At 44.8% G+C, this 19,535-nt stretch overlaps 1 protein-coding gene across 1 annotated transcript in view; it reads right to left on the minus strand.

Annotated features, from left to right (window-relative positions):
• Positions 1-19,535, minus strand: part of KCNH2 (potassium voltage-gated channel subfamily H member 2) — a 192,364-nt gene that overhangs the window by 33,685 nt on the left and 139,144 nt on the right. Inside the window, exons 6-7 of the mRNA XM_088462931.1 lie at positions 5,431-5,624; positions 5,064-5,163 (exon numbers count right to left, since the gene is read on the minus strand). Coding sequence (XP_088319057.1) covers positions 5,064-5,163; positions 5,431-5,624 — 294 coding nt within the window. The remainder of the gene's footprint in view (positions 1-5,063; positions 5,164-5,430; positions 5,625-19,535) is intronic.

A 19,535-nucleotide genomic window follows, 5' to 3' on the forward strand; every position in this document is an offset into this window, starting at 1 on the left:
AGCCCGGCTAGTACAGACTCTGGGGTCCCGCCGCGATCCCCAGATCTGTACTGGTGTCGCGGCACCATCGGGGAATAGGAGCGCATCATGGACGTCCTAAACGATAGTGTGAAAAAAAAAAAAACTTTTCTCTTTAAAAATAAAGCTATGGGGCTGCTCCTGCAGCCCCACTGCAACAGGGTGACCCGACTCCGGCCGAGCACCAACTAAAACTGAGGTGCCTGTGGCTCGGGGGTGAGGTATAGAGGAGGACGGACCAAAGTGCATCCTGGGAGCAGTGAAAGCTTTAACTGCGTGGTGCCCGTGGATCCAGATCCAGCTATACCCCAAGGTCAGCCCTGTGGACCCCCTATGGATCCTGAAGTAGAAAACAACAAAAAATGTGGAAACAGGCATAAATCTCAACCACCTCCATTAGGAAATCAGCTCACCACTAGCGCAGATGACAGTCCCTGGACACAGTCACAGAGTGGCAGCGGTAGGGGAGGTCCTCAGTGCTTTAGGATCTCCGTATGCTAGAATAATTTATCCAACAAGATAATGCTGGAACGGCGTCTAGCTGAAATTAGCAGCAATAGAGGAAGTCCACAGTGTATTACGCTCCTCGTTAGGTGGAATCAGGCTACACACCTGTAGTGTACTAGACAGCATCTAGTTGGAGCAACACTTGTGCAGCCAAAATCACGGGGAGGGAGAAAGCCCCTCACACTGGGATATTAAGCATCCGTGTTGTAATCCATAGGGTCTCAGTCAATAGCAGTTTGATCATCCAAAGCAGTTTTCAGAATATTCACAGGATACCCTTGCATACTAAATGACTCAGAGGGTGCATCTTAAATTGTTAACTTAATCCTTAACTAAGGAAGATAGTGACAACTTCGGTAGTTTAGGAAGCTCTTACAATCAACCTCTTCCTGATAAGTAGAGGTGAATATAGTATTATCCCTAATAGAGAGGGCGATATCCAAGCAGGAAATATGTGATCTGTGAACAGTGCCAGTGAACTTTAAACCAAATTATTAGTGTTAATATAGTCTAAAAAAAGCTGATTGTGCATCACCATCCCAAATAAAAAGATATCATCAATGTATCACCCATAGAGCACCAGGTTTGCTTCCAAGGGGCCACTCCAAACCAATTGATCTTCAAGACGCCCCATATACAGATTGGCAAAACTCGGAGCGAACCTGGTGCCCATAGTGGTACCCATCACCTGTAGATAAAATTTACCATCAAAAGTGAAATAATTGTGAGACAATATAAATTCAACAGAATCCAAGATAAACTGACGTATCCTAGTACTTAGAGATTCGTTGCATTTTAAGAAAACTCTAGAAAACTAGGAGTCCCTGTTTGTGAGGAATATTGGAATAAAGAGACTCAACATCACAAGTCATAAATGTATAGCCATCTTTCCAAACTATATTTTTAACAATATTCAAAATGTGAGTAGAGTCTCTTATGTGAGATGCTAATGAAAGTACGTAGACTTGAAGAAAAGAATCCACAAATGCTGATAGATTAGACGTGAGGGACCCGGCACCAGAAATTATAGGACACCCAGGAGGTGAATTTAAGGATTTGTGTACCTTAATGAGGTGATAATAGGTGGGATTAATGGGATGTGCATTAAACAGAAATAAATATTCATTCTTGGATATCGCCCCCCATTAAAGGTTTCATCTAGCAAAACCCGAAGTTCTTTCAAATAAATAGTAGTGGGATCTGTAGCCAGATTCACATAGAAATGGATGTTATTTATTTGGCGATATGCCTCCTTTAAATAGTCTACTTTATTTAGTACCACTGTGCCACCTCCTTTGTCCGCAGCTCGAATGATAATGGGGTCATCCTTACTAAGATCTCTTAGAGATTTTCTTTCACAGGGATGTCAATTATCCCTCTTTTTTTCTTTAGATCTGATTAAGTACATATCTTTCTAAAATCATTCAGAGTAAGATTATAGAATCCTTCAAGGGGTCCGCTCTTAAATTGGGTCGGATAGAATTCTGATTTATTTTTAAACCGTTGTGCATGGGGGTCACACAGCTCAAAAAGCAATGTATCAACAGAAGAGCTATTTTCATTTTCTAAATCCGTTAAAATCTGAACAGTTTCTATATCCGAAGTATCTAAGACAATAGCATCACCTGTATTAACCCTCTGTTTCAGGGCTTTGATTGAGAAATACCTTTTCTACACAAATCTCTTGTGAACCTATTAAGTTCAATGAATAATTAAAATAAATTGGGTTCTTGGGCTGGAGCAGATTTTAACCCGTCAGTTATTAAAGCCTTTTCACTCTCTGTTAGGTGTCTGCAAGTCAAATTGAAAAGCCCTAAATTTCTCAGACTCTTCTTGCATTTTTGGATATATTTCCTCTTTCCTCCTCTATTTCCTCTGAATCTAGTTCTTTTCTTTTGGGGCAAATCCTGATCTAGAATGCTGTACCTGTTTCTGCTCTTCCATAGGGGGTACATATCCTTTTCTAAAAAATCAGATTGACTGTGTGTGTTATTTTTGTATTCGAACTGTGGCCCAGATTCAGAGCCGGACTCTCTTTGTGAGCGCTTGCTCGGAATCAGGACGGCCTTTTTTTTTTGTGCCCGGCCTCCAGGCCGCTCGCTAAGCTGTGGGTGGCCAGGTGATGGTCGCGATGGTCTTACGACAAGACCCTTGTGGTAGGGTCTCGTTCCTGCAAGCCCCAGTGAGCTTCCTGCTCTAATAGAGCAGGAAGGTCACTACTGACATCACGAGTGATGTCACTAGGGCCGCCCACAAACGGCAGGCATTCCTTCAGGAACGCCTCCGTTTGTCCAGCCACCCCACTCCCCGCCTACAGAACGGGGCGAGCTGTCGACCAACATCAACATCGACAGCCGCCCCGTTTGTAGCGAGCCCCAGAGCGAGTGAATTTCTCACTCGCTACGGGGCTTGCATGCGCAGTGCCCCGCCATCGACTCGCTTGCGAGGTTTAGCTCCCTTTCTAATAGTTTCATCAGTGATATTGGTTCTGAGTGCTGGTGGTGTTCTCGGGATCCTGTCATTCACATGATATTTATTAGACAATTGCCTAATTTGATTAGGAGGTTGTTTGTCTCTCTGAATGTAATGTTTAGAATATCCATTAGTTTTGGGGGTTCTAGATTGTATAGATGTATCCCTAAATCTTCTATTATAGGTTCCCCTCGACTATAGTCCCTATGATCTCTAGATACCTTGTTCTTTTTATTAGTAATTAGATATTGTTCATAATCCTCCATCTTTTTATTCAAAATGTGATCCAATTCCTTGAACTCTGAAAATATACAAAAGCTATTAAAATCTTTTGAAGTTAAACCAATTTCTCTAGATAAAAGAGAAATCTGATTCTCACGTTAAGCAATGAGCAGTTACTGTACTATTCCATTTTTGAGTGAGGACTTCATCGTCTTTAAAGGAACAGGATTTAATGATTCTTAATCCTCTGAGTATTATTTTGTCTCTCAGCCAATGTCTGGTTTCAGCTTTTAATAAAGATTCCAATTTAAACAATAACTGATCCATATCCAGAGGATTAATTTCCAAATTATCCAAATCTTTACTTATCGTCTCATTTAAAAGTAGATTACGTCTTATATTTCTTTCATGTTTCTCAACGATGCCACATGGCAGAGATAACTATATGCGGCCTAATAAAACCAGTACAGACAATGGATTCACCAAAAGATTCTAAAAATCTAAATCAGGCGCAACAATATTAAAAAGTAACTGAAGATGTACCCTACTTAGCGGCTCCTAGGAGTATATCTGGAGATACTCAGGGCCTGATTCAGACCCGGTCGCAAGCGCTGAGTGCTCGCAACCGGGTCGATGGTGGCCCACAGCGCATGTGCACGACGGAGCCGGCTCCGTCTTGCACATGCGCGAGACCCGGCTAGCGACAGGCACTCCGTCGCACCGAGTCTCGCACCAAAGGGGGCGAGCTGTCGATGTTGAGTGACAGCTCGCTCCATTTGGTGGGCAGGCCGGGGGGGGGGGGTGGCTGCCCAAATGGAGGCGTTCCCATGAGAACGCCTGCAAGTGACGTCAGTGGAGAGCTTCCGGCTCTATTAGAGCCGAAAGCTCTCTGGGGCTTGCGATGAACGAGACCCTACCACAAGGGTCTCGTCGCAAGCCCGATGGTCGCAAGCCCGATGGTCGCGATGGTCTTGACCCGATGGTCGCGATGGTCTTGACCATTGCGACCATCATCATGGCCGCTCGCTATAGCAGTGGGAGGTCACCCACAGCTATGCGAGCGGCGGAGAGGTCGCTCCCAAAAAAAAAAAAAGCCCAGCACTGATTCAGAGCGAGCGCCTTGTCGGAGCGAGCGGCTCTGAATCAGGCCCTCAGTATTTAACAAAGCTAAAAAACCAATAAAGACACATAGGGAGCTCTTAAAACGAATTATTAACACAGACAGAAGGAATACGGCGCGGTGGTAATATTAGGAAAAGTAACATTGTGCCCTGTATTCTGTATGATGACGTGCAGAATGTACGGAGCAGTAATAAGGAATTGCACATAAATTATATTGTGGGAGCTATTTATCTGGATGCTAAAAGTTATTTTATTGCCTCATTTGAGAAAATAATAATAATACTATCACTCGGCTGCACCTGTAATACCGGCAGGAGGGGTAACTCGCACCTGGAGGGGTAACTCGCTGAGACCAGCTCACGAAGATATGCGCAACTGTGTGCCGGCTCGCTGACTCGCCCAGATTGGGGCTTTCAGTTTTTACACATAAAAATAAATAAAAATTGAAAAGTTAAAATAAAAGGTGGAAAATATATATGTATATATAGTTATCAAACTTTAAGGATTAAAAACATGATTTGTTCAGAGAATAATACTTTGTAAATGATTTTCATTTGTTATCACAATCCTGAGACACTTGGTAAAAAGGCTTCATATGTAACAGGACCGTGTTATCGCCCGCGGGTAACTGTCTGCCGTACAGGGTGGAGCTCTCCCTCCATTCTGCCAGTGAGGAGCGATGGATAACTGTTCCCCGCAGCCGCATGTGCCGGCACACTCACCTTTCGCTGTCCGTCTGCGGAAGGAGATCTTGCGCCGTCTTAGCTTGTTAAATCCGCTGTCGGAATCATTGCTGCTGGGAGAGCCAGGGATCATGTTGGTCTGAAAGGCAGCAATGAGAAGTGATGTAGGAATTAGGGACATGGGTGACGACCCCCGGAGAAGGGAGCAGAGAATACGGACGTCTGCCCCAGGCTCGTTACCTCTGTCCCAAAATTATTTACACTACAACAAATAACTCATTCATTATCCTGATCCAAAAGATAGGAAGCTAATACTGGGGTCCAAATCTCCCCCCTTCCCCCAGTTACAGCGAGAGCCCCGGACGGCTGAGTACGATCACTCAGGACACTAATAAGCAGCACTCACATCTCGGAGGTTGAAGGTGATCTCCAAGCTGGACCAGAAATAGTCAGAGAATTCAGGGTACATGTCCAGCACTTCCAGGAGCTCCTCCCGGTGAATCTTGTGTAGGTCACAGTAGGTCAGGGCTCGGACATCTGCGTTGGATTTTCCAGGCCGTGCGTACAGATTGAGAGGCTCGCCAAATATATCGTTCTTTCCTGCACAGAAGGAAAATGGGGTTATACAATGTCAGCAGCCATTTCTGTGCAGGGTTCCAGCCACGAAATGACATACTACACGTGACAGCAGTGACATGTAAGAAGCGATTATTGCTGACATACTACACGTGACAGCAGTGACATGTGAGAAGCTGTGATTGCTGACATGCTACACGTGACAGCAGTGACATGTGAGAAGCTGTTATTGCTGACTTACTACACGTGACAGTAGTGACATGTGAGAAGCTGTGATTGCTGACATACTACATGTGACAGTAGTGACATGTAAGAAGCTGTTATTGCTGACATACTACACGTGACAGTAGTGACATGAGAGGAGCTGTGATTGCTGACATGCTACACGTGACAGCAATGACATGTAAGAAGCTGTTATTGCTGACATACTACACGTGACACCAGTGACATGAGAGGAGTTGTTATTGCTGACATACTACACGTGACACCAGTGACATGAGAGGAGCTGTTATTGCTGACATGTTACACGTGACAGTAGTGACATGAGAGGAGCTGTTATTGCTGACATACTACACGTGACAGCAGTGACTTGAGAGGAGCTGTGATTGCTGACATGCTACACGTGACAGCAGTGACATGTGAGAAGCTGTTATTGCTGACATACTACACGTTACACCAGTGACATGAGAGGAGTTGTTATTGCTGACAAACTACACGTGACACCAGTGACATGAGAGAAGCTGTGATTGCTGACATGCTACACGTGACAGCAGTGACATGTGAGAAGCTGTGATTGCTGACATACTACACGTGACAGCAGTGACATGTAAGAAGCGATTATTGCTGACATACTACACGTGACAGCAGTGACATGTGAGAAGCTGTGATTGCTGACATGCTACACGTGACAGCAGTGACATGTAAGAAGCTATTATTGCTGACATACTACACGGGACAGTAGTGACATGTGAGAAGCTGTGATTGCTGACATGCTACACGTGACAGTAGTGACATGAGAGGAGCTGTTATTGCTGACTTACTACACGTGACAGTAGTGACATGAGAGGAGCTGTGATTGCTGACATACTACACGTGACAGTAGTGACATGTAAGAAGCTGTTATTGCTGACATACTACACGTGACAGTAGTGACATGAGAGGAGCTGTGATTGCTGACATGCTACACGTGACAGCAGTGACATGTAAGAAGCTGTTATTGCTGACATACTACACGTGACACCAGTGACATGAGAGGAGTTGTTATTGCTGACATACTACACGTGACACCAGTGACATGAGAGGAGCTGTTATTGCTGACATGTTACACGTGACAGTAGTGACATGAGAGGAGCTGTGATTGCTGACATACTACACGTGACAGCAGTGACATGAGAGGAGTTGTTATTGCTGACATACTACACGTGACACCAGTGACATGAGAGGAGCTGTTATTGCTGACATACCACACGTGACAGCAGTGACTTGAGAGGAGCTGTGATTGCTGACATGCTACACGTGACAGCAGTGACATGTAAGAAGCTGTTATTGCTGACATACTACACGTGACACCAGTGACATGAGAGGAGTTGTTATTGCTGACATACTACACGTGACACCAGTGACATGAGAGGAGCTGTTATTGCTGACATGTTACACGTGACAGTAGTGACATGAGAGGAGCTGTTATTGCTGACATACTACACGTGACAGCAGTGACTTGAGAGGAGCTGTGATTGCTGACATGCTACACGTGACAGCAGTGACATGTGAGAAGCTGTTATTGCTGACATACTACACGTTACACCAGTGACATGAGAGGAGTTGTTATTGCTGACAAACTACACGTGACACCAGTGACATGAGAGAAGCTGTGATTGCTGACATGCTACACGTGACAGCAGTGACATGTGAGAAGCTGTGATTGCTGACATACTACACGTGACAGCAGTGACATGTAAGAAGCGACTATTGCTGACATACTACACGTGACAGCAGTGACATGTGAGAAGCTGTGATTGCTGACATGCTACACGTGACAGCAGTGACATGTAAGAAGCTATTATTGCTGACATACTACACGGGACAGTAGTGACATGTGAGAAGCTGTGATTGCTGACATGCTACACGTGACAGTAGTGACATGAGAGGAGCTGTTATTGCTGACTTACTACACGTGACAGTAGTGACATGAGAGGAGCTGTGATTGCTGACATACTACACGTGACAGTAGTGACATGTAAGAAGCTGTTATTGCTGACATACTACACGTGACAGTAGTGACATGAGAGGAGCTGTGATTGCTGACATGCTACACGTGACAGCAGTGACATGTAAGAAGCTGTTATTCCTGACATACTACACGTGACACCAGTGACATGAGAGGAGTTGTTATTGCTGACATACTACACGTGACACCAGTGACATGAGAGGAGCTGTTATTGCTGACATGTTACACGTGACAGTAGTGACATGAGAGGAGCTGTGATTGCTGACATACTACACGTGACAGCAGTGACATGAGAGGAGTTGTTATTGCTGACATACTACACGTGACACCAGTGACATGAGAGGAGCTGTTATTGCTGACATACCACACGTGACAGCAGTGACTTGAGAGGAGCTGTGATTGCTGACATGCTACATGTGACAGCAGTGACATGTAAGAAGCTGTTATTGCTGACATACTACACGTGACACCAGTGACATGAGAGGAGTTGTTATTGCTGACATACTACACGTGACACCAGTGACATGAGAGGAGATGTGATTGCTGACATACTACACGTGACAGCAGTGACATGTGAGAAGCTGTGATTGCTAACATGCTACACGTGACAGCAGTGACATGTGAGAAGCTGTGATTGCTGACATACTACATGTGACAATAGTGACATGTAAGAAGCGATTATTGCTGACATACTACACGTGACAGTAGTGACATGAGAGAAGCTGTGATTGCTGACATACTACACGTGACAGCAGTGACATGAGAGAAGCTGTTATTGCTGACATACTACACGTGACAGCAGTGACATGTGAGAAGCTGTGATTGCTGACATACTACACGTGACAGCAGTAACATGAGAGGAGCTGTTATTGCTGACATACTACACGTGACAGTAGTGACATGAGAGGAGCTGTGATTGCTGAAATACTACACGTGACAGCAGTGACATGAGAGGAGCTGTTATTGCTGACATACTACATGTGACAGTAGTGACATGTGAGAAGCTGTGATTGCTGACATACTACATGTGACAGCAGTGACATGAGAGGAGCTGTGATTGCTTACATACTACACGTGACAGCAGTGACATGTGAGAAGCTGTGATTGCTGACATACTACACGTGACACCAGTGACATGAGAGGAGCTGTGATTGCTGACATACTACACGTGACAGCAGTGACATGTAAGAAGCGATTATTGCTGACATACTACACGTGACACCAGTGACATGCAAGAAGCTGTGATTGCTGACATACTACATGTGACAGCAGTGACATGTGAGAAGCTGTGATTGCTGACATGCTACACGTGACAGCAGTGACATGTGAGAAGCTGTGATTGCTGACATACTACATGTGACAGTAGTGACATGTAAGAAGCGATTATTGCTGACATACTACACGTGACAGTAGTGACATGAGAGAAGCTGTGATTGCTGACATACTACATGTGACAGTAGTGACATGAGAGAAGCTGTTATTGCTGACATACTACACGTGACAGCAGTGACATGTGAGAAGCTGTGATTGCTGACATACTACACGAGGCAGCAGTGACATGTGAGAAGCTGTGATTGCTGACATGCTACACGTGACAGCAGTGACATGTGAGAAGCTGTGATTGCTGACATGCTACACGTAACAGCAGTGACATGTAAGAAGCGATTATTGCTGACATACTACACGTGACAGTAGTTACATGTAAGAAGCGATTATTGCTGACATACTACACGTGACAGTAGTGACATGTAAGAAGCGATTATTGCTGACATACTACACGTGACAGTAGTTACATGTAAGAAGCGATTATTGCTGACATACTACACGTGACAGTAGTGACATGAGAGAAGCTGTTATTGCTGACATACTACACGTGACAGCAGTGACATGTGAGAAGCTGTGATTGCTAACATACTACACGTGACAGCAGTGACATGTGAAAAGCTGTGATTGCTAACATACTACACGTGACAGCAGTGACATGTGAGAAGCTGTGATTGCTGACATGCTACACGTGACAGCAGTGACATGTGAGAAGCTGTGATTGCTGACATGCTACACGTAACAGCAGTGACATGTAAGAAGCGATTATTGCTGACATACTACACGTGACAGTAGTGACATGTAAGCGATTATTGCTGACATACTACACGTGACAGTAGTGACATGAGAGGAGCTGTGATTGCTGACATACTACACGTGACAGCAGTGACATGAGAGGAGTTGTTATTGCTGACATACTACACGTGAAACCAGTGACATGAGAGGAGCTGTTATTGCTGACATACTACACGTGACAGAAGTGACATGAGAGGAGCTGTGATTGCTGACATACTACATGTGACAGTAGTGACATGTAAGAAGCTGTTATTGCTGACATACTACACGTGACAGTAGTGACATGAGAGGAGCTGTGATTGCTGACATGCTACACGTGACAGCAGTGACATGAAAGAAGCTGTTATTGCTGACATACTACACGTGACACCAGTGACATGAGAGGAGTTGTTATTGCTGACATACTACACATGACACCAGTGACATGAGAGGAGCTGTTATTGCTGACATGTTACACGTGACAGTAGTGACATGAGAGGAGCTGTGATTGCTGACATACTACACGTGACAGCAGTGACATGAGAGGAGTTGTTATTGCTGACATACTACACGTGACACCAGTGACATGAGAGGAGCTGTTATTGCTGACATACTACACGTGACAGCAGTGACTTGAGAGGAGCTGTGATTGCTGACATGCTACACGTGACAGCAGTGACATGTAAGAAGCTGTTATTGCTGACATACTACACGTGACACCAGTGACATGAGAGGAGTTGTTATTGCTTACATACTACACGTGACACCAGTGACATGAGAGGAGATGTGATTGCTGACATACTACACGTGACAGCAGTGACTTGTGAGAAGCTGTGATTGCTGACATGCTACACGTGACAGCAGTGACATGTGAGAAGCTGTGATTGCTGACATACTAAACGTGACAGCAGTGACATGTGAGAAGCTGTGATTGCTGACATGCTACACGTGACAGCAGTGACATGTGAGAAGCTGTGATTGCTGACATGCTACACGTAACAGCAGTGACATGTAAGAAGCGATTATTGCTGACATACTACACGTGACACCAGTGACATGAGAGGAGCTGTTATTGCTGACATGTTACACGTGACAGTAGTGACATGAGAGGAGCTGTGATTGCTGACATACTACACGTGACAGCAGTGACATGAGAGGAGTTGTTATTGCTGACATACTACACATGACACCAGTGACATGAGAGGAGCTGTTATTGCTGACATACTACACGTGACAGCAGTGACTTGAGAGGAGCTGTGATTGCTGACATGCTACACGTGACAGCAGTGACATGTAAGAAGCTATTATTGCTGACATACTACACGTGACACCAGTGACATGAGAGGAGTTGTTATTGCTGACATACTACACGTGACACCAGTGACATGAGAGGAGATGTGATTGCTGACATACTACACGTGACAGCAGTGACATGTGAGAAGCTGTGATTGCTGACATGCTACACGTGACAGCAGTGACATGTGAGAAGCTGTGATTGCTGACATACTACATGTGACAATAGTGACATGTAAGAAGCGATTATTGCTGACATACTACACGTGACAGTAGTGACATGAGAGAAGCTGTGATTGCTGACATACTACACGTGACAGCAGTAACATGTGAGAAGCTGTGATTGCTGACATACTACACGTGACAGCAGTGACATTAGAGAAGCTGTTATTGCTGACATACTACACGTGACAGCAGTGACATGTGAGAAGCTGTGATTGCTGACATACTACACGTGACACCAGTGACATGAGAGGAGCTGTTATTGCTGACATACTACACGTGACAGCAGTGACATGAGAGGAGCTGTTATTCCTGACATACTACATGTGACAGTAGTGACATGTGAGAAGCTGTGATTGCTGACATACTACATGTGACAGCAGTGACATGAGAGGGGCTGTGATTGCTTACATACTACACGTGACAGCAGTGACATGTGAGAAGCTGTGATTGCTGACATACTACACGTGACACGAGTGACATGAGAGGAGCTGTGATTGCTGACATACTACACGTGACACCAGTGACATGAGAGGAGCTGTTATTGCTGACATGCTACACATGAAAGTAGTGACATGAGAGGAGCTGTTATTGCTGACATACTACACGTGACAGTAGTGACATGTAAGAAGCGATTATTGCTGACATACTACACGTGACACCAGTGACATGCAAGAAGCTGTGATTGCTGACATACTACATGTGACAGCAGTGACATGTGAGAAGCTGTGATTGCTGACATGCTACACGTGACAGCAGTGACATGTGAGAAGCTGTGATTGCTGACATACTACATGTGACAGTAGTGACATGTAAGAAGCGATTATTGCTGACATACTACACGTGACAGTAGTGACATGAGAGAAGCTGTGATTGCTGACATACTACATGTGACAGTAGTGACATGAGAGAAGCTGTTATTGCTGACATACTACACGTGACAGCAGTGACATGTGAGAAGCTGTGATTGCTGACATACTACACGTGACAGCAGTGACATGTGAGAAGCTGTGATTGCTGACATGCTACACGTAACAGCAGTGACATGTAAGAAGCGATTATTGCTGACTTACTACACGTGACAGTAGTTACATGTAAGAAGCGATTATTGCTGACATACTACACGTGACAGTAGTGACATGTAAGAAGCGATTATTGCTGGCATACTACACGTGACAGTAGTGACATGTAAGAAGCGATTATTGCTGACATACTACACGTGACAGTAGTGACATGAGAGAAGCTGTGATTGCTGACATACTACACATGACAGCAGTGACATGTGAGAAGCTGTGATTGCTGACATACTACACGTGACAGCAGTGACATGTGAGAAGCTGTGATGGCTGACATACTACACGTGACAGCAGTGACATGTGAGAAGCTGTGATTGCTGACATGCTACACGTGACAGCAGTGACATGTGAGAAGCTGTGATTGCTGACATGCTACACGTAACAGCAGTGACATGTAAGAAGCGATTATTGCTGACATACTACACGTGACAGTAGTGACATGTAAGAAGCGATTATTGCTGACATACTACACGTGACAGTAGTGACATGAAAGAAGCGATTATTGCTGGCATACTACACGTGACAGTAGTTATATGTAAGAAGCGATTATTGCTGACATACTACACGTGACAGTAGTGACATGAGAGGAGCTGTGATTGCTGACATACTACACGTGACAGTAGTGACATGAAAGAAGCGATTATTGCTGACATACTACACGTGACAGCAGTGACATGTGAGAAGCTGTGATTGCTGACATGCTACACGTGACAGCAGTGACATGTGAGAAGCTGTGATTGCTGACATGCTACACGTAACAGCAGTGACATGTAAGAAGCGATTATTGCTGACATACTACACGTGACAGTAGTGACATGTAAGAAGCGATTATTGCTGACATACTACACGTGACAGTAGTGACATGTAAGAAGCGATTATTGCAGGCATACTACTCGTGACAGTAGTTACATGTAAGAAGCGATTATTGCTGACATACTACACGTGACAGTAGTGACATGTAAGAAGCGATTATAGCAGGCATACTACACGTGACAGTAGTGACATGTAAGAAGCGATTATTGCAGGCATACTACACGTGACAGTAGTTACATGTAAGAAATGATTATTGCTGACATACTACACGTGACAGCAGTGACATGAGAGGAGCTGTGATTGCTGACACACTACACGTGACACCAGTGACATGAGAGGAGCTGTTATTGCTGACATACTACACGTGACACCAGTGACATGAGAGGAGCTGTGATTGCTTACATACTACATGTGACAGCAGTGACATATGAGAAGCTGTGATTGCTGACATACTACACGTGACAGCAGTGACATGAGTGGAGCTGTGATTGCTTACATACTACACGTGACAGCAGTGACATGAGTGGAGCTGTTATTGCTGACATATTACATGTGACAGCAGTGACATGTGAGAAGCTGTGATTGCTGACATACTACACGTGACAGCAGTGACATGAGAGGAGCTGTTATTGCTGACATACTACATGTGACAGTAGTGACATGTGAGAAGCTGTGATTGCTGACATACTACACGTGACAGCAGTGACATGAGAGGAGCTGTGATTGCTTACATACTACATGTGACAGCAGTGACATGTGAGAAGCTGTGATTGCTGACATACTACACGTGACACCAGTGACATCAGAGGAGTTGTTATTGCTGACATACTACACGTGACACCAGTGACATGAGAGGAGCTGTTATTGCTGACATGCTACACGTGACAGTAGTGACATGAGAGGAGCTGTGATTGCTGACATGCTACACGTGACAGCAGTGACATGTAAGAAGCTGTTATTGCTGACATACTAAACGTGACACCAGTGACATGAGAGGAGTTATTGCTGACATACTACACGTGACACCAGTGACATGAGAGGAGCTGTTATTGCTGACATACTACACGTGACAGCAGTGACATGTAAGAAGCGATTATTGCTGTCATACTACACGTGACACCAGTGACATGCAAGAAGCTGTGATTGCTGACATACTACACGTGACAGCAGTGACATGTGAGAAGCTGAGATTGCTGACATGCTACACTGACAGCAGTGACATGTGAGAAGCTGTGATTGCTGACATACTACATGTGACAGTAGTGACATGTAAGAAGCGATTATTGCTGACATACTACACGTGACAGTAGTGACATGAGAGAAGCTGTGATTGCTGACATACTACATGTGACAGTAGTGACATGAGAGAAGCTGTTATTGCTGACATACTACACGTGACAGCAGTGACATGTGAGAAGCTGTGATTGCTGAAATACCCACACGTGACAGCAGTGACATATGAGAAGCTGTGATTGCTGACATGCTACACGTGACAGCAGTGACATGTGAGAAGCTGTGATTGCAGACATGCTACACGTAACAGCAGTGACATGCAAGAAGCGATTATTGCTGACATACTACACGTGACAGTAGTGACATGTAAGAAGCGATTATTGCTGACATACTACACGTGACAGTAGTGACATGTAAGAAGCGATTATTGCTGACATACTACATGTGACAGTAGTGACATGAGAGGAGCTGTGATTGCTGACATACTACGCGTGACAGTAGTGACATGAGAGGAGCTGTTATTGCTGACATACTATACGTGACACCAGTGACATGAGAGGAGCTGTGATTGCTGACATACTACATGTGACAGCAGTGACATGTAAGAAGCGATTATTGCTGAGATACTACATGTAAAAGTAGTCACATGAGAGGAGCTGTGATTGCTGACATACTACATGTGACAGTAGTGACATGTGAGAAGCTGTGATTGCTGACATGCTACACGTGGCAGCAGTGACATGAGAGGAGCTGTTATTGCTGACATACTACACGTGACAGCAGTGACATGTGAGAAGCTGTGATTGCTGACATACCACACGTGACAGTAGTGACATGTAAGGAGCTGTTATTGCTGACATACTACACGTGACAGCAGTGACATGAGAGCAGCTGTGATTGTTGACATACTACACGTGACAGCAGTGACATGAGAGGAGCTGTTATTACTGACATACTACACGTGACAGCAGTGACATGTGAGAAGCTGTGATTGTTGACATACTACACGTGACAGCAGTGACATGAGAGGAGCTGTTATTGCTGACATACTACATGTGACAGTAGTGACATGTGAGAAGCTGTTATTGCTGACATACTACACGTGACAGTAGTGACATGAGAGGAGTTGTTATTGCTGACATGCTACACGTGACAGCAGTGACATGTAAGAAGCTGTTATTGCTGACATACTACACGTGACACCAGTGACATGAGAGGAGTTATTGCTGACATACTACACGTGACACCAGAGACATGAGAGGAGCTGTTATTGCTGACATACTACACGTGACAGCAGTGACATGTAAGAAGTGATTATTGCTGACATACTACACGTGACACCAGTGACATGCAAGAAGCTGTGATTGCTGACATACTACACGTGACAGCAGTGACATGTGAGAAGCTGTGATTGCTGACATGCTACACTGACAGCAGTGACATGTGAGAAGCTGTGAATGCTGACATACTACATGTGACAGTAGTGACATGTAAGAAGCGATTATTGCTGACATACTACACGTGACAGTAGTGACATGAGAGAAGCTGTGATTGCTGACATACTACATGTGACAGTAGTGACATGAGAGAAGCTGTTATTGCTGACATACTACACGTGACAGCAGTGACATGTGAGAATCTGTGATTGCTGACATACCCACACGTGACAGCAGTGACATGTGAGAAGCTGTGATTGCTGACATGCTACACGTGACAGCAGTGACATGTGAGAAGCTGTGATTGCTGACATGCTACACGTAACAGCAGTGACATGCAAGAAGAGATTATTGCTGACATACTACACGTGACAGTAGTGACATGTAAGAAGCGATTATTGCTGACATACTACACGGGACAGTAGTGACATGAGAGGAGCTGTGATTGCTGACATACTACACGTGACACCAGTGACATGAGAGGAGCTGTTATTGCTGACATACTACACGTGACACCAGTGACATGAGAGGAGCTGTGATTGCTGACATACTACACGTAACAGCAGTGACATGCAAGAAGCGATTATTGCTGACATACTACACGTGACAGTAGTGACATGAGAGGAGCTGTTATTGCTGACATACTACGCGTGACAGTAGTGACATGAGAGGAGCTGTTATTGCTGACATACTACACGTGACAGTAGTGACATGAGAGGAGCTGTGATTGCTGACATACTACACGTGACACCAGTGACATGAGAGGAGCTGTTATTGCTGACATACTACACGTGACACCAGTGACATGAGAGGAGCTGTGATTGCTGACATACTACACGTAACAGTAGTGACATGTAAGAAGCGATTATTGCTGACATACTACACGTGACAGTAGTGACATGAGAGGAGCTGTTATTGCTGACATACTACGCGTGACAGTAGTGACATGAGAGGAGTTGTTATTGCTGACATACTACACGTGACAGCAGTGACATGTGAGAAGCTGTGATTGCTGACATACTACACGTGACAGCAGTGACATGAGAGTAGCTGTATTGCTGACATACTACATGTGACAGTAGTGACATGTGAGAAGCTGTGATTGCTGACATGCTACACGTGGCAGCAGTGACATGAGAGGAGCTTTTATTGCTAACATACTACACGTGACACCAGTGACATGAGAGGAGCTGTGATTGCTGACATACCACACGTGACAGTAGTGACATGTAAGGAGCTGTTATTGCTGACATACTACACGTGACAGCAGTGACATGAGAGCAGCTGTGATTGTTGACATACTACACGTGACAGCAGTGACATGAGAGGAGCTGTTATTACTGACATACTACACATGACAGCAGTGACATGTGAGAAGCTGTGATTGTTGACATACTACATGTGACAGTAGTGACATGAGAGAAGCTGTTATTGCTGACATACTACACGTGACAGTAGTGACATGAGAGGAGCTGGGATTGCTGAAATACTACACGTGACAGCAGTGACATGAGAGGAGCTGTTATTGCTGACATACTACATGTGACAGTAGTGACATGTGAGAAGCTGTTATTGCTGACATACTACACGTGACAGTAGTGACATGAGAGGAGTTGTTATTGCTGACATACTACACGTGACAGCAGTGACATGAGAGGAGCTGTTATTGCTGACATACTACATGTGACAGTAGTGACATGTGAGAAGCTGTGATTGCTGACATACTACACGTGACAGCAGTGACATGAGAGGAGCTGTGATTGCTTACATACTACACGTGACAGCAGTGACATGTGAGAAGCTGTGATTGCTGACATACTACACGTGACAGCAGTGACATGTGAGAAGCTGTGATTGTTGACATACTACATGTGACAGTAGTGAGATGAGAGAAGCTGTTATTGCTGACATACTACACGTGACAGCAGTGACATGAGAGGAGCTGTTATTGCTGACATACTACATGTGACAGCAGTGACATGTGAGAAGCTGTGATTGCTGACATACTACACGTGACAGCAGTGACATGAGAGGAGCTGTATTGCTGACATACTACACGTGACAGCAGTGACATGTGAGAAGCTGTGATTGCTGACATACTACACGTGACAGCAGTGACATGTGAGAAGCTGTGATTGCTGACATACTACACGTGACAGTAGTGACATGAGAGGAGCTGTGATTGCTGAAATACTACACGTGACAGCAGTGACATGAGAGGAGCTGTTATTGCTCCCATACTACATGTGACAGTAGTGACATGTGAGAAGCTGTTATTGCTGACATACTACACATGACAGCAGTGACTTGAGAGGAGCTGTTATTGCTGACATACTACACGTGACAGCAGTGACATGTAAGAAGCGATTATTGCTGACATACTACACGTGACACCAGTGACATGCAAGAAGCTGTGATTGCTGACATACTACACGTGACAGCAGTGACATGAGAGGAGCTGTTATTGCTGACATACTACATGTGACAGTAGTGACATGTGAGAAGCTGTGATTGCTGACATACTACACGTGACAGCAGTGACATGAGAGGAGCTGTGATTGCTTACATACTACACGTGACAGCAGTGACATGTGAGAAGCTGTGATTGCTGACATACTACACGTGACAGCAGTGACATGTGAGAAGCTGTGATTGCTGACATACTACACGTGACAGCAGTGAGATGAGAGGAGCTGTGATTGTTGACATACTACACGTGACAGCAGTGACATGTGAGAAGCTGTGATTGCTGACATACTACACGTGACAGTAGTGACATGAGAGGAGCTGTGATTGCTGAAATACTACACGTGACAGCAGTGACATGAGAGGAGCTGTTATTGCTGACATACTACATGTGACAGTAGTGACATGTGAGTAGCTGTTATTGCTGACATACTACACGTGACAGTAGTGACATGAGAGGATTTGTTATTGCTGACATACTACACGTGACAGCAGTGACATGAGAGGAGCTGTTATTGCTGACATACTACATGTGACAGTAGTGACATGTGAGAAGCTGTGATTGCTGACATACTACACGTGACAGCAGTGACATGAGAGGAGCTGTGATTGCTTACATACTACACGTGACAGCAGTGACATGTGAGAAGCTGTGATTGCTGACATACTACACGTGACAACAGTGACATGTGAGAAGCTGTGATTGTTGACATACTACATGTGACAGTAGTGAGATGAGAGAAGCTGTTATTGCTGACATACTACACGTGACAGCAGTGACATGTGAGAAGCTGTGATTGCTGACATACTACATGTGACAGCAGTGACATGTGAGAAGCTGTATTGCTGACATACTACACGTGACAGCAGTGACATGTGAGAAGCTGTGATTGCTGACATACTACACGTGACAGCAGTGACATGTGAGAAGCTGTGATTGCTGACATACTACACGTGACAGTAGTGACATGAGAGGAGCTGTGATTGCTGAAATACTACACGTGACAGCAGTGACATGAGAGGAGCTGTTATTGCTGACATACTACATGTGACAGTAGTGACATGTGAGAAG

Source organism: Taudactylus pleione, unplaced genomic scaffold (genome assembly GCF_031769625.1).
Source record: "Taudactylus pleione unplaced genomic scaffold, aTauple2 ptg001289l, whole genome shotgun sequence".
Classification (NCBI taxonomy): domain Eukaryota; kingdom Metazoa; phylum Chordata; class Amphibia; order Anura; family Myobatrachidae; genus Taudactylus; species Taudactylus pleione.